The sequence below is a fragment of the Myzus persicae genome, unplaced genomic scaffold (assembly GCF_001856785.1).
Source record: "Myzus persicae strain clone G006 unplaced genomic scaffold, MPER_G0061.0, whole genome shotgun sequence".
Taxonomy (NCBI): Eukaryota; Metazoa; Arthropoda; class Insecta; order Hemiptera; family Aphididae; genus Myzus; species Myzus persicae.
In genome coordinates, this window is record NW_019104155.1 from 16,651 (window position 1) to 33,507 (window position 16,857).

Consider the following 16,857-nt stretch of genomic DNA (forward strand, 5'->3'; position numbering starts at 1 on the left):
GATAACATGACTTGAATTCGAAACAAAGCGATTTATTACCTTTGATATGCTAGCAAAATAGAACCTATTCTAAATTAATAAGAAAATGTATTGACCAGCTGTCTTCATTTTTGATAAGTGATTTATTGTTTATACCTATAAGTGTTTAATAATTATGATTGATGTGCATCAATTAATTATTTTTTAGTCACATCTCAATTTCTTTAACCGATAAAGTTTGTCCATCGATAATCGATAAATTAATAGGTACTAAAATTAAATTATTATATTATTATTTACTATTTAGTTATTAATTATATATAAATCACATCGGTGCAAAATACTGCATATACCTACCCCAATTTTTTTAGGAAAATTAAAGCCTTCCCTTCTATCATATTTTCTAAATATGATATATTCTTAAAACTAAGTACCTATAATAATTTTTGAGTTGAAGGGGGGAGGGTTGACAGAGATTTATGGGAAAGCCTCTCTCATATTTGAGACAGTGATTAATCAATCAGGTGTGTAAATAAATTAATGGTATACCTAATTCAATTTCTATTTTTGTTCTTCATTTCGATTTGGTTTAATTATGTATTAAATGTAGGTAGGTCCCTAATTATATTATGTATGAATTTTGGGTTGAGTTAATATGTGTAATTTTTATAAATCGTGCAATAAATTTTTAAAATTATGAAAAAAAATGATTTAATAGATACATTTTATTAATCTTTTTGAAATATAGATAAAAATAAAAACGTTCCAGACCGTAAGTAAGTAATTCATACTAAAACTAAAAATCCTAAAATACCTGCACAATTTTTCATTACTTATAGATCTTTAAAATTCCAACTTGAACGTTTGAAATAGGTACCTACACATTTAAAAGAAGAATGAAAATGTTAGTTATTTTGTTGTAAAAAATTATTTATCGTAATTTAAAGAACCTACTGTTGTTAGTTTAAGAGTCACAACAAAAAACCAAAATGGTTTTGCATTAAAATTCCCGTTTTTCCTTATTTTTTTTTTTGAGGTTTCCCCCACACTTTTGAAAACTGTGAGGTATTTTTTACTTTTAACGAATAATAAATTATAAAATAATATTTAGGACATTAAAAAATTCCTATGTATTGTTTTCTGATTTTCAGATAATAATTTTAATTCATATTTGTCGTAGGTATTATAAACGCATTTCAAATTATTTAAATCCCCTGCCCCCACCACATCTGAATTCAATTTTTCCCCTGCCTTGAATAAGTACGCTATAGATATACGTTATAATATAAAATTTATCTAATTATGTACCCACCTCTATTTACTATTTAGTATTATTATATCTGCTCATTTTTATATATTGTAGTTGAATTGAAGTGGTATTCCGTCGAGTGGCGACATCTACATCGACTAACCGGTTATTTATACATGCTGATTATCCTTTCTCGTACTATTATTATTCTGCGTTAGTGCGAGTTACTGACCTACTTAACGATATTTCCATATTATAGATTGTTTCAAATTTTGTTTAGTCGATTACGAATAGTCATTAGAAAAACATCTCTAAATTCGACTTTTATAGATTCTATAACAAAAATAATAATTTGCGTTGATTGTTTAACGATATAAAATGTACACTGTGCGGTTGTATAGGTATTACATTAATTGTTATTTGTTATTATTTATTTATTGCATTATACGACTCTAACGTAATAAACGAGTATCATTAAAAATTTAATTTTCTAACAACTAAAATGTAACATCTGCAGGTGTTTAAAATGTCAATAAATTACATTTGTGTAATTCACTAATTGGTATGGTGAAGTTGTACTACCGAGCTCAGGTAGGTAAAACTGGATACATTATTATTATTTTTTATTTCGCCAACATTATATACATGATATTATTTTTATAACCAAATTAAGTATGTATAATAATTACAATTAATACCAACATTAAAATTAAAATGACAACATATTGATCAATATTTTATTGTACATTTTGTAGTTGACCTGGCTAGAGTCTAGACGAAAAATTACATAACTTCATTATTCAGTACATAGTCATTTGTAGCTGACATATTTAAGTCTTTATTTACCGCTTGTCCTTTACTATCATATTATATCAGCATTAACCTAACTTGGGAGATCAAACGTTAAAATGGTAGAATTGGTAAACAACGACAAGGCACTCACATACTTATAGTGGCGTATTTACTATTTAGGATTTTAACTTAGGGGGGAGATACTTTTTGATTCAGAAGCCGCTAACTTAACTCTAGATAATAACTGCTCTATAAGGAAATACAAAAGTCCCAAAAATTCTCAGGACAGCCCTGGGCTTTGTAAAAAAAAATTGCACTTACAAATTACGTACGATTTAATATTTCCATAAATACTTTACGGGTCCTGATTTCCTATATAGACCATTTGTTCTCTAATTAAATAAAAAAGTTACGAGAACATAAAATACCGGAGGGGTAGAAAACTGTCGGTTCTATATTTTATATTAAAGTAATTAATTTTCATATTAATAATATAGCACATATATTAGATTTTTTGGTTACAGTATAAACTAAGTATGAGAAAACATGTTTTAAATGCTCAAACCGCTTAGCTATAAAAATTAAAAATGTATATTGTTTTAACTGCAAACAATTTGCCAATTTTTGTAGATTTGATAAACTTTTTCAACGTTTAAACTTTAAATACTTATCAAATAAAAATCAATTATTTTAATCGATTTATTTTTTATTCAATAAATAATACTAATATATAATACTTAATATTCTTATGTCACCACATATAGCAATGCGTCATCTCAGAACCGTTATTCGTATACAAAGAATACGATTTATCACTAAATTTAAATTTAACATGTCCACTATTATTGTTTTTTATTATTACATACTTATAGACAGTTATAGTGGCCTATTCAATGACTACGTTTAGGTACACTCAACACCCACGACTGAACAGCAGTCAGAGTGGTTATACACATACTAGTCCGCTTCTTTTTTTTCGCACCTATACCTACTACTTGGTATATCTTTATAATAATAATAATTGACACGTTTTTATCAAATCTAAAACCTATTAAAAAATTGAGAACCCGTGTTTCTTCTTATCGCCGTTATTTGTTGTTTAAAAAAAAAAGTTGATCGAAATGTTTGTTTATTATTGTATTTTTATAAAATTGAAGATAACCAATTGGTGATTTTCGCATTCGACGTTGGGCGTTTCCTACTGCAATCTGTGCCCAACTCGGCTGCTTTAACCGTTCAGTTTCATACATTCAGTGATTTCTGATGGTTGTGTTGAAGTTGTCGCCAGGTCCGCTGGCGCCGGTCTCAAATTTATAACATACAACTTGATATTTTGTGCTACATGCCTACATTATATCATGTAATATTATTGTGCGTATGGTGGTTACAAGTGTCTGAAATTATTCAACATTGGATAATGAATAATGTTAGTATATATGCCTTGGTCTTTGTTCTCCATTCGGTTTGAAATCGATTTTATTGTTTTGATATAAGTTTAAACGCTGCAGCTTACATAGTACATTATAATAGTAGCTGGTACCTTCATGATATTAATTACAATATAATACTATAGTAAATATTGGATAATTACACTATATCAATTACGATTCACGAACCTAAGGTAAACCATATTAAATTGTGTAATTTTTAACGATTAATCGAAAATCCAAATTTATATTTAAATCAAGTTAAAAAAATTACCTGACGACGTATACCGTACTACAACTATTAGGCATTACTACATACACAATTACACAAATATAAATCTGATCAAACTACAAAAAAAAAAAAAAATGTCCAGTGAAACTAATTTTAGAACCTAAATATTATCTGATGAGCTACGTAAAATCGGCACCACCACCTGGAGCTTTGTCACGGGGGAATGAGGGGTCATCCTCCCCCTTTGGATTATTTTTGTTACATAAAATATATGACGAAGGAATAAATGTATTTACAATGTTATCTCAGAATAGTCATATTCATATCTCCCCCTTTCAAAAAAGCCGAGCACGTCACTGACCTTCACGGCTCCACTAGTTGTTAGAAACAAGAACTGTTTATAGTTTATACTTAGCTAATAGGTAGGTACTTGGTACGTAATATGCATTTGCTTAAGAGTTAAGATGAGCATACCTGCTAAACACAAATTTAGTGTTAAATAAATGAACACATATTATAGACACGTCATAATGTTTGATGTTTTGCAATCTTTTTTGTTATCATTCGGAGTATTTTGTTTACACAGATTATTTTAATTAAATATAAACTATAGTCAAGTCACATAAATGTTAATTACCGTCTCAGGAATTAAATAACCACATATTTAATTATTAGGTGCGATTGAAGTGCATCATTATAAATTATATATATCAAGTATATTGCACATATTTTATAGTAATTGCATACAAATATTATTGAGTTATTAATAATTACTCCTAACAATGATATCGAGAGACAGTCAACAAGCTAGTAATATTCAATTCATAAAATATATTACTATTAATAATTTATTGTAATGAAAAATATAAGCTTTAAACAAATCCTATAAAATCATTAAAATCATACTATAGTTTAAGTATTATTAGTACCTACTAAGAAAAAAATTATTTTCAGCCTATGGCCAGATTGGTGATCTTATTTCAATAAAAAAAATTATTTATATATTTATTTAATGTATTTTATTTCGCCTTTAACTACATTGATTAAGCTACCTAGTGATAAAGTTAATTTTGTACAATTATATTTACAGTTTGATACAATACACCTAAGTGATGTTATGAAGACATTATGTTATAGAACCTAATAAAGATTTATACCAATACCTATTCAACTTAATATATGTTCAACCCTAATGTTTAATATTATTAATTTGTATTTAATTGAATTCTAGTAAATTATTGATGTATATTATTATTGTTTATAATTCAATTACCATTATTTCTAGAAATATTTTTACGATAAATGTTGAAATATAGTGAATATATGAATTAGGTACTAATTAATATTATATTTACAGAAAATACTCAAAATATCAAGTCAATAATTCAAAATCAAATAAATCAAAATGGATAAAAGGCTATACAACATTTGCCTATTAGGCTTATCATTCATGTTTCTTTTTGCTGCATATCAAACAATAGGAAATATCGAAGTAAATATTTTATTAACATTGTTTCTAGTTGGGATTATATTTTAAGGAATAGTTTTTTACAATTACAAAATGTTCAATGTTCTATGGCTATCATTGTCCATTAGCCATTAGTGCAAAAGCCTACGGGTGTGCAAAATTAAGTGCATAGCCTGCAAAATCAATATTATGAATATATTTAAAATAATAATAATTAATTTCAGTCTTAATATTCATTAATCAATTTAAAAAAAAACACTGTTACCAACATAATTGAATAAGTATTGTTTTATTAATGCTATATTCTTTTAGGAAACTTTACTGAAAAGCGTGCAAAGTGACTATCCTTCATTTACCGGCGATGGTTATACTAGTTTGTCAATTAGCTATTTTGTATTCGCATTGGGTAATTGGATTTCCCCGTCAATTGTCAATTATACAGGGTGCAAGATAGCTATGATTATAGGCGCAATTTGTTACACGTGTGTACTTGTTTAAATAATAAAATTATAATTTTTAATTTTAAAATATAGGTACACTGGCGTATTCTAAATACTTATGCACTTTCACTGAATGTCAACATTTTGTTTAGTATGTTTTTAGTATCATTTCTCTGGCTGTCTTCGTTTTTACTGTATCTTATGTCTGCGGTACAAGGTTTCGGTGCTGCAATTATTTGGACAGGACAAGGAACGTACTTAACACTAAACTCTGATTCATTTACAATGTCTAGAAATACAGGAGTATTTTGGTCACTATCGAATATAAGGTTTTAACTTTATATATTTTTAATATCAAATATTATTAGGTACGCACACATATCATTATTCATATATTGTGTATAATTTTTGTGTATGTTTCAAGTATGATTTTAGGAAATACATTTGTGTCTCTTGCACTTCACGATAAAGATGATTTTGATGAATCGACCAGAAAATTTATATACATTGTACTCATAGTTGTAAGTGTACTCGGTACATTATTGTTCTTACTTTTACGATCTCCTGTGAACTCAGATGGGACTGTGAACGAACGAGTTGAAACAATAAGTTCTATTCAGGAAATCAAAAACACTATGTCGCTTTTTTTAACCAAAGAAATGCGCTTATTAAATATAACTTTTTTTTTTACTGGTTAGTGTAAAAATTCTTTTCAGATGTATTTTATAATATTAATTTATTATTTGTTCTGGGATTATTGTACAGGTTTACATTTGTCATTCTATGCTAGTGTCTATAGTTCGAGTATTGGATTTACTAAGAGAATGGGTTCCAATAGTAAACAGCTTGTGGGATTATCTGGAATATTGATCGGCGTTGGCGAAATCTTAGGTTACAACATTAAACTATTACATTGAACAATTAAAATATATTCAAGCTTTCATAGGAGGTTTGATATTCAGTGTTTTGGGACAAAAGACTGTTGTCAACAACACTAACTCGAAAGGATTAAGCCATTCAGCAGTAATTGCATTAGGTTTTATGGTAAATATCGTAGCATATGGTTTGATATTTATAAATTTACCGAACGACTCACCATTTGGCGATACAACTGCAAACGCATTTATAAATCCCAAGTAATATATAAATATGTTTTTAACATACATCATTATCATGAAATATGTATAAGTAGTGAGTACTTACAAAGTTACATACAATTTTAGTCCACACCTAGCAATTTTCTGCAGTTTTCTTTTGGGTTTTGGCGACAGCTGTTTCAATACCCAACTTTACAATATAATTGGACTAAGGTATTCTGAAAACAGTGCTCCACCCACGGCCTTATTCAATTTCATGCAGGTATTTGATTCTTGTTTAATGATAATCGATCATTTGTTTATAATATATATATATATATATATATATATTAAATTATGAATGATATCTGTAATGTTAATAAATTGTATTTTAGTCAATAGCAGCTGCTGTAAGTTTTTACTATAGCAATTATTTTGGAATATATATCCAAATAATATTATTGATGGTCTCATTAACTATGGCTACTTTGTCTTTCTTCAAAGTGGAAGAATCTACTGATAAACGGTGAGAAAAGTTTTACATCATTCAATATTAGCTTTATTATGCTAGGAACTTATAAGTTTATAACTTATATAAGATGACACCTTACATAGATGACAAAAACATGATTGATTATAAAACATTTTTTTTTACGACACGATTGAGCAAATTTGACGGTGTGTCAAAGGGATGTAGGAATACAAAATAAAAACGACACGATTTAAGTATAAAAAACTGTGAGATGTTGAAATTTTAAGTTTTAAACTATATACAACAAATATTTATTTAGATAATTTAAATAATTCAAAATATGGTACGAATCAAAAATTTCTGATAGAATGATTGACATACTATTTATATATATATTAAAAAAATAAACTAGACATTTTTTTAAACATACTAGTTGATCGAATACTACAATATAAATAAAATTGATTCTATAATAATTTTGGAATTATTACTAATTATTAATCTTAATTATCTTATATTTTCCCTCGATGCTAAATAATTACACTTTAGAACGTCGCATTTCTGACGGCAGTACATTATAGATAAAACTAATATTTATTGTTCCGGAACTAATTTACTAGCCGATAACAATATTGTCGATAAACTTGGGTTGAGTTCACTTCTCGCGGCTCGTTTAAGTTGGGTATCATTATAATTATTGGTGTAATAATACTTGAAAATAATAAATTTCAAAATTTCGGCAATGAGATTATGGCAACGTCCGATAAAATAATCTATGTTCAACCATGTTGCTAAAAGGTATATGCTCAATCGTGCTTTACCGACATAGAGTTATTATTCCAATACTTTATATCATATTATGTTGTACTACAATTTTGACTTTTTGTCGGATCAGCACATTCTTGATTATCGATTTGATTGATCTGTTACAAATATAAATTACAAAACATTATCTATGCAGGTATATTGAGTTGACATTATTATTAAGTGTTTCTACTGCATATTTTTATATTTAGATAGTATATTTATATATATTATATTTTTTATAAACGTATGGATCATGAAAAACCTAACCACTTTTCTTTTTCTTTTTTAATAAAGCTACCGGTATAAAATTAACCTAACCACTTGATCACAGATAATAATTTCATATTTCAATTACATTTCATTTTTCAATTAAGTCAACTAAATTGTTTATCTAATGACCTTGAGTCCATATGGTGAAGGTCAAAGAAAAGTTTTTTTGCTATGTCCTGCAAAATGTAAATTAAAGGTGGAGATAACAACATTTATGATAGGTCATTGAGGTTAGATTATTAAAAGACCTTTTAATAGCTTAACTGCTTTAACTCGTAATAATTTTTGAACATCAAATATTGCAAATAGGTGTATGGTGCATTAGCGGCGTCGCGTCGTTAGATAATTATTGACGGGCATAGGTCAATAAATAGTTTACAAACATTGATTTAATCAAAATGTGTTTTATGTAAATAGTTCTAAAAAAATTAATACTTCAATTAGGTAGTTCGACAATTTTATTTGATAGCTACGCTACAGCCAATTAATATCTCTAAAAATAATCGTCATTAAGGTCAAATAATTTGTTGTGATTAGATTTACTATTTAGTAGTTTTTCTCATTAATTTATCAATTAAAAAGTATTAATAATTAATTTTCAAACGGAAACTGTAACCACGAGTTTATTTATTATTAGTTATTACTATTATTTATTTTAAAATTGCCTGTTTATATAAAACTTATGTTGCATACAAATGGGTTATAATAGTTATATATTATAAATTTAAAGTATAATAATTTGGGATTCGAGTGTTATTAAGGTCTTATCTTTTTTTATTAGCTTTCTCTATACAATATACACTTATTTGAACATTATTATCTCCAAAATATCATACAAAATACAAAAATCACTACAATTTTTGGAGGTGTTTTTTAAGAGTAAAACCGAAATTGTTTGTCTATTTCTTTTCCTATACAAATATGGTCACCTTAATTTTTTATAGACTTGAATTATCTATAATTATTATGAATTTATTATAGTTTGATATTATATTAAATAAAATGTATAATATCAAGATAAATATTTTCACAAAAATATTCTCAGTTAATTATTCACTGTTTTGTTTAACATTTAAAGTGTCAAATACATGTATTATTTTGTAGAAATTAAAAATATTTATCTACAGAAATGTATCATTTGTTCTACTTGTATTTACAATTCATTATTTGTTTATAGGTATTATGAAGAATTATAAGAGTTAAATGTTCTCTAAGTGAAATCATTTGACCTATTGTACGCGTCAAGTTATTTATGTATTATATTCCATTCATGTTTCGTGAAGTATTTTATGACTTATAAAATATATTAGCTGTACATAACATGTAATAAAAATAAAAATCTCAAATCTGGCATACCAAAGATATAGGTACATAATATTTCATAGAATTACTATAATTTATTATAATAAATGAAAAAAAAAATGTTAATAAATGTATAATACTATAAGACAATGCATAGATATGTATAAATAATGTTACATGGAAGTTAATTTTTAATTTTTAATTTTACTAACAATAATACCTTTAGTGTTTGTGTAGTATATGTACTGAAAATACCTATTTATATTCCACTTTCTTGAAATCATACCTAAGCCTTTAATTCTTATGAAAAGTAACTATGTTGACTAGTCATTATTAGATAAATAAAATATTAAAGAGCAAAATAATTGCATAGATTATATGATAAATTTAAAATTATATGTTCTTATTTAAAAATGAATAATGTATAATTATTAAAATCTATATTATATTAGATCAAAGGTTTTGAAAATTGTATTTCTTTACATTAAAAATTGTTGTCTTATAAAAAGGGAAACGATTTGAAATGCTTAACGATTGCATTCAATTGTTGGAAATATGTATAAGTTATAACTGATAAACTGAACGCATATCATATGCATGTACCTATATATTATATATATTCTATACATAGTGCAATTATTTATAAATTTCAAAATATGTAGGTTTACACTTTCGTAAACACTATAATAACATTAACAACCTATCACATTATAATATCAGTGTCTACAAGACCTACAGTAGTCGTACTAATTATGTATATGGGGACTTAAACGCAAAACGCAGTGTCATGCGCGATGCGCCCATGTTCTTATAAATAGAAAGTAAACACTAACTATTAAATACTAAATAGTGAATAATAATTTTAACTGTCGATAGGATTTTTAAAGCTGAAACAATCAGTGTTTAGTTCAACCCTGCAGTCTATAAACCAGACAATAATTTTTTTACATGTAAATTATCTACCATATTACTGCCATTGAGACATTGTGAGTTGTGGCTTAATCAACAAATTAGTTGAGGATATTTCGGTTTTATTTTAATTCACCATCGATAAACTGTAACTACGTCGAGCAACTTAGTCATCCATTTTTGTTCATCGAAATATTTTTCACCTCTATTCTCCTATTATTCGATGGCTGTTTAATATCGACTTAAGTATAATAATACATATATATATGTTACGGGCAAAGTGGAAAATTCGGGCAATGTATACAATGTCCGAGGTATATTGGGCAATGTAAATTGTGAAGTATTTACTATTTATACAAATAATCTGCATAATATTATTTTACCTAATCAATGATATTATATACTAATTTAATTATACTCGTTTATATGGTTATTTATATAAGAGTATTACAATTTTTTTTTAATTTATTAAATTTTAAATGTATTTAAAGGTAATGCAATAAAATATTATGTGCATAATGTTCAGTTATATGATATCATACATGAAGTTCATTTGTAAATTGGACATGGAGGTAGAAATAGAATGGAACACGAGATTAATAAAAAGTACAAAAATATAACTAGAGATGTAATAATGTTATACTTAAATAATTGTGAATCGTATAAAAAGAAGGGAAGTACAACTAAAAAAGGGTTGGTTGTAAAACCAATCATATCTTCTGAAATGAATTCTCGCTGTCAAATTGACTTGATCGACATGCAAGCACAATCAGATGGCGAATATAAGTTCATATTAGTTTATCAGGATCATCTAACAAAATATATTATGCAGATTATTTATATAAATACTTCACAATTTACATTGCCCAATATACCTCGGACATTGTATACATTGCCCGAATTTTCCACTTTGCCCGTAACATATATATAGGTACGTGAAGACATTTTCGGCCATTTTGCTTTCCACGCAGAATTCATTTCAATCGAAGTCATAACAATAACGGTTCATATGCTATTATACCATATGATGTATATAGTCTATACCTATAGCCTATAGGTTATAATAATATATGTATATAATGTAAATACATTTGGTTTGGATTCTTCCCTTTTTTTTTGTCAAACGAATTTGTGCAACTCAAAATTTAGTGAAACTATTTCTAATATACACGTAGCCACGTAGGTATACGTGATACTAGTGTAAACATTGTTGTGCACACTTACTAATTTACTATATTCTTCTGTATAGCCTATATGTACCTTTTATCGACGAATCAATTTTAATACAGCCAAAATGCGAATTTAAACTGCTGTATAGTGCATACTCAACACTCATAACTAGAGCAAGGACTTTCATGCACTAAAAAATCATCAAATATGCATTTAAAAATATGCACTTATGCATCAAAAAATTAAAAATATGAGGTTAAATATACCCTTAAAAAAATTAATTTTATTATTATTCTACATAAGTTTTAACTATATTTATATTATTAAATTCATTTGGAATCTGTTTTGAATGCTGGATCCCATTTCTTCATTTATTCTGCACATAATAAAACAAAAAAGGTATTTACCGACCATTATTATTATTTCAAGATAACATTTATCTTTATCGTCTTTATGAGTTTATAACAATTGTTGACCTTAGTTCATGAAAAATGTTCACCAAAGAGCTTGATTTTCGATAAACCATCAAAATATGCACTAAAAGCTTAAAATACGCCCCTTAAACCAAAAAATGTCCAAATATGCAAAAATATGCACTAAAAACTTTTAGCTTTTGGTCACAAACGTTGTGAAAGGTATTGTGTACTTACTCTGCATACGTTTAACTAAACCATAAAAAACATGCAAATGCATGAAAGTCCTTGCTCTACTCATAACCATAATTAACCACGTAGATATAATAGGTATTATGGATTTTATCCATAATTATAATAATAGGTGAACTGTATTAAGTCATAATTAATTTAATGAAAAGTGTACTTTTTTAAAAAAGATATGCAGTTCCATTAATTCGATGAAATCAATTTTCTGAAAATATTGAATTGAATTAATTGGATTAATAATCAAACCTGTTTTAACATGCTTTTTTCATAAATAAAATATTTTTCTGCGTGTGGTTGTCACTGGAATTCTCTTATTTGGTTTCCGTTTAACAGGTGTTTTTGACAATACCTATTAAACGGTGGCTTTTGAAGATTCTGCAACGACAGTGGTCAACGGACCGCTGCAGCAGTAGTCTATCATGGCAAGGGCAAGCTCTAAAGTTCAATTTATTTTTGAAACGGTGACATGGCTGATGGCTGCACAGAGCACTGTCTATTGAATCACCCTGGAAGTGTGATAACGAAAGAAGATAGTCCAACTAGATGCATAATCATTCATTATTTTTCCTATAAAATGCATACATGAAATCTTTGATTATTTTTTCAACAGCGAAGAAATAGCCTAATGTTAGCAAATTAATTTATTAATTTCTCCTATCAAATCTGGTCAAACAATTATTTAAATGATAATATTATGTCCTTCGATATTGGACAATACCTTTCCTAGTACCTATGTACCCATTACGTAAACACTATAATATCGTGAGCTAGAACAATGGAGCTACAATATGAACATGAATTTTGACGTGTTGAAATAGACTCAACCTCCACGCTAACCACTCACAAGTTTTGTTATTGTTATTATAAATTATTATATATGACAGAAATAAAATAAAAAGTAAACATATAATTCTTTAAATCTTTGTCCTACACATAAAGACTAGAATTTTAAAACGAAAATTTAAGTAAAAAATAGATTTTCTAGATTCTTATACTATATTATTAACTTTAAATTTGTAGTTTAAATCTGATATCAGGTATACGAGACATGAGACATTTTCCCCAAAAGGTATGTTTTAGAATTTAGAACAAAACAATCGATTGCTCGCATGCCCCCCGAGAAATAAGTATAACACAGATTAGTTAAAATTCTGAATTCTGGTACACTTCAAAAACTATAAAATCATATAAAAAAATAATAATGAAAAAGTCATTAATTAATTAAATTCCATTTTCTAATAATATTATTATTATTATTACTTATTGGATATTGAGTATTGATTATATTATTATACTAGTAGACAAATAGACAAAAGTTATGATGAAAATAATGCTATTCATAAAACACTATATAAGACAATACTGGAAACTTGATTAATATTTTTAGGTCGACACTAATGAGTAATGACTATTATTAATATTTGAATTTTTGTTTAAATGATTGCAGTCTATTTTTAAGGAGCCGATATAGGCAACACAAAGAGTGTGTGTTGCCGAAATGTGTGCCTAAATAATCATAAGACGTACACTTATTAGTTATTATCATAGACCTTATGGCTTATACAGTTATGCCTATCCACTCATAGACTGGCCCTGTCTAAATTAGTAACATTATGCATCATGGTCAGTGATATAGACTGCTTGATTTAGTGACTGAGTGACCGTTGCATGCACGTAGTCATGTACTTTATATTATATCCTATAAGTTGTATTATGTATAGTCATAGACTAAGTAACTCAGTCGACAAAAATCGCGGTCCCCAATATTTTAACCACAACATTAAAGTGCATTTCTCCTCTATTAGTATAAGGTTAAATTATTATAACAGCTAACTTCACACACATGCATCAAGCACGACACAACTTTGAGGTTGATTTTAAAATTTATTTTTTATATTATTGTCTAGCAGGAATATAGCTTGAGTGTGTACTACAATCGGGCACAACGTAAAAATAGCAATTACATGATACGGTTCACGAGAGCATCTCAGTTAATTTCAAATTGCCCAGGGTGAACCCAGGGGAGATAGATAAACTGAATTACATGCCAAAAATGAGTTGTTTTTTTACATATATAATTCAAATATTTTTCATTGATGTAAATAAAAGTATCTACAATATATTATACTAATAGAATTGTGCAACACACTTCATTATATTGAATGCTGATGGAATGACACCTAATGTAAATTATCGATGTTATCGAGGTAACACAGATGTTCGTATCTCATTTAGTTATGTTTTGATACCTAATGGATCATTGCCAACATCAACCGATTTAAGCCCTGAATATGGACATTTTACTGGCAGTAGTTGCTGTAATGTGTTACCCATAGATTAGATTATATTATTATATAATAATGAAGATTCTGACTCAATAATTTTCTTATAGTGGACTTTTACGTATAGGAATCTATTTTTGGTCGTAGTGATTTATCGTTAGATATCGTAATACACGTTTAAAACGGGTTTTTTCGTGGCCCTTGCGATTATGGTCGGGTTCTAAATGAGAACTTATTAATATTGCGATTTCGTCATAAGAGCGATGTACTCACAAATACTATAAGAGCAAGATAAGTGCCGAATAATAACGCTTGCGATGTCGGGCTCAGGTGGCTGTACATAATTTTTGACACAGTAATAAATTTCGCTATTTCAGACAACCGTGGTTTACGGAAAAAGAACTACGTCTGCAGTTCATCATAAATATTTTGAACGTAACTAATGCTCGTGAATTGTTACATAGAAATATATGCATAAATGCATTCAAATGTCAACAAATATGCACAAACAAAGTATTGTGCTTGTAAATGATATGCAACTAAAATTATAATAATAAGTCAAAAAATTAATATTTTATTGTAATTTAACCAAAATTTTACATTTTAAATATTACCTAAGCATTATAATATTCTACGATATCCATCAAGATATTTAGATATCATACAAAAGGCATTGACAAAATTGAGTATCATCGAAACATATAATTTTTTCATCATCACATGCATGCTGGTGTATTGAGCTACAACTGCAGTTAGGTAGGTACAAAAGTATTATGTATTTTATTACTGCTGTATATAAACGTAAAATCAAGTTCTAGACAGACTTAAGTTTCATTAATAAAATACAAATAATCTTCTGAAAAAGAAAACGTTTCTGTGATGAAATAATCATCAAAAACAGAAGAAAAATGTTTAGAAAAAAAGGTTTCGGTAATATAATAACCGTCAAGGCGTCAAAGACAGCAAAAAAAACAATTTCGGTACATAATAATAATAATATAATAGTCGTTACTCTGCACTTGAATTACTGGGTCCGTCTCTCTCGCAGACGTCTTCCGTATGTACAAATGTACAGTTCTGTACATATACATACCTACATACAATAATATATAAATATATATATAAGTACAAAAACGTCAGTCGCACTTGTCGCACACACGTCGATCGTAAATAATCGTCAGCCCGCAATCCCACGGTGTATAAAATATAGTTTTTTTATTTTCCGCGCACCTCGTGTTGTGACACGCCGAGCAGCATATACGTATCAGCTGTGTATTACGGCGATGTATATGATATTATTTTTGTAGTACTTAATAAATATATCGTGCGCGAGGGGGAGGCCGTATTACAATCCGTGCACGCCGGTCTATCGTCACGATAACGTTACGAAAAAAAAACCAAAATAAATAATAAAAAATCGTTTTTAAACGGCCGCGGCTGGGGCCGTACGTCATAAAAAAATACGATGTATATTATAGTGTGCTGTACGGTATACACTTTCGGCCGAATAAGCCCGGTCGTTAATTGGCTCAAATGTTGATAAAGTCGATATTAATATATTTTATATTATATTATTATTACGTCGGGAGGTTACGCATGGGGGGCACCCATTACCCGTATACTTATGATATTATTGTATATGTGCGCACAGGCCTTCGGTGCATCGGCCGGCTAGTGTGAGTGGGTTCGAGCACATCATATTATATTATTACTGTATTATATTGCTTTTACGTATTGTTACGACTCGTGGCGGTGATGTATGAGCTCACAAATCACGGTTTGTCAATAATAATAATAATAATAATATTATATTATTATTATTAACATTATACATTACGGTTATGATCAACGCGTTAAGTGACCCATCAAACGACACTTCAATTTCTAAGGGCCCTGTCGTCGTTAGTCAACCGAGGGGATGTGAACTCTCCGGTCGAAACACACTCTGCAGCGTTAATCATAGTATCATAATATAATACTAATACAACGATATACATTCATTCTAATGTACACATCAAAAACGGTCTATGCTATAAATTATTATAAATATTACCGTAGACAATTTTTATGTTTACACGCTCAGACGCTAATATTATCTAATATGTAGGTATATATTATACATATTACAGTGTAATAGATACAGAGACGTATTTTCGGGGGAGAGACCAAAGCAGGAGGAGGCCATCGATCCGAGTGAGCGGCACTTTTTTCAATTGGTATAGGTACGATATGTTTTGAATTATCGGGCTTATAATATTTATTGGTATATTAAATAGTCATAATAAGTAATATCAGTATAATATAAATTACTGTCAACAGC

At 28.2% G+C, this 16,857-nt stretch overlaps 1 protein-coding gene across 4 annotated transcripts; it reads left to right on the forward strand.

The window, feature by feature from the left end:
- Positions 1–1,424: 1,424 nt before the first annotated feature.
- On the forward strand, positions 1,425–9,595 carry LOC111039378 (UNC93-like protein MFSD11). Of its 4 annotated transcripts, XM_022322881.1 has the most exons (11): positions 1,425–1,629; positions 1,746–1,819; positions 5,037–5,171; positions 5,460–5,629; positions 5,740–5,916; positions 6,012–6,280; positions 6,353–6,478; positions 6,534–6,723; positions 6,811–6,946; positions 7,059–7,189; positions 9,390–9,502. In XM_022322881.1, exons 3-11 carry the CDS (start codon positions 5,085–5,087, stop codon positions 9,406–9,408), a joined length of 1,305 nt encoding a protein of 434 aa, XP_022178573.1. In that variant the 5' UTR covers positions 1,425–1,629; positions 1,746–1,819; positions 5,037–5,084; the 3' UTR covers positions 9,409–9,502. The 4 variants fall into 4 exon arrangements, with proteins under 4 accessions (XP_022178573.1, XP_022178576.1, XP_022178574.1 ...); XM_022322884.1 differs by having other exon boundaries at positions 1,425–1,819; positions 9,390–9,595; XM_022322882.1 differs by lacking the exons at positions 1,425–1,629; positions 1,746–1,819 and adding an exon at positions 3,243–3,446.
- The last annotated feature ends 7,262 nt before the right edge of the window (positions 9,596–16,857 follow it).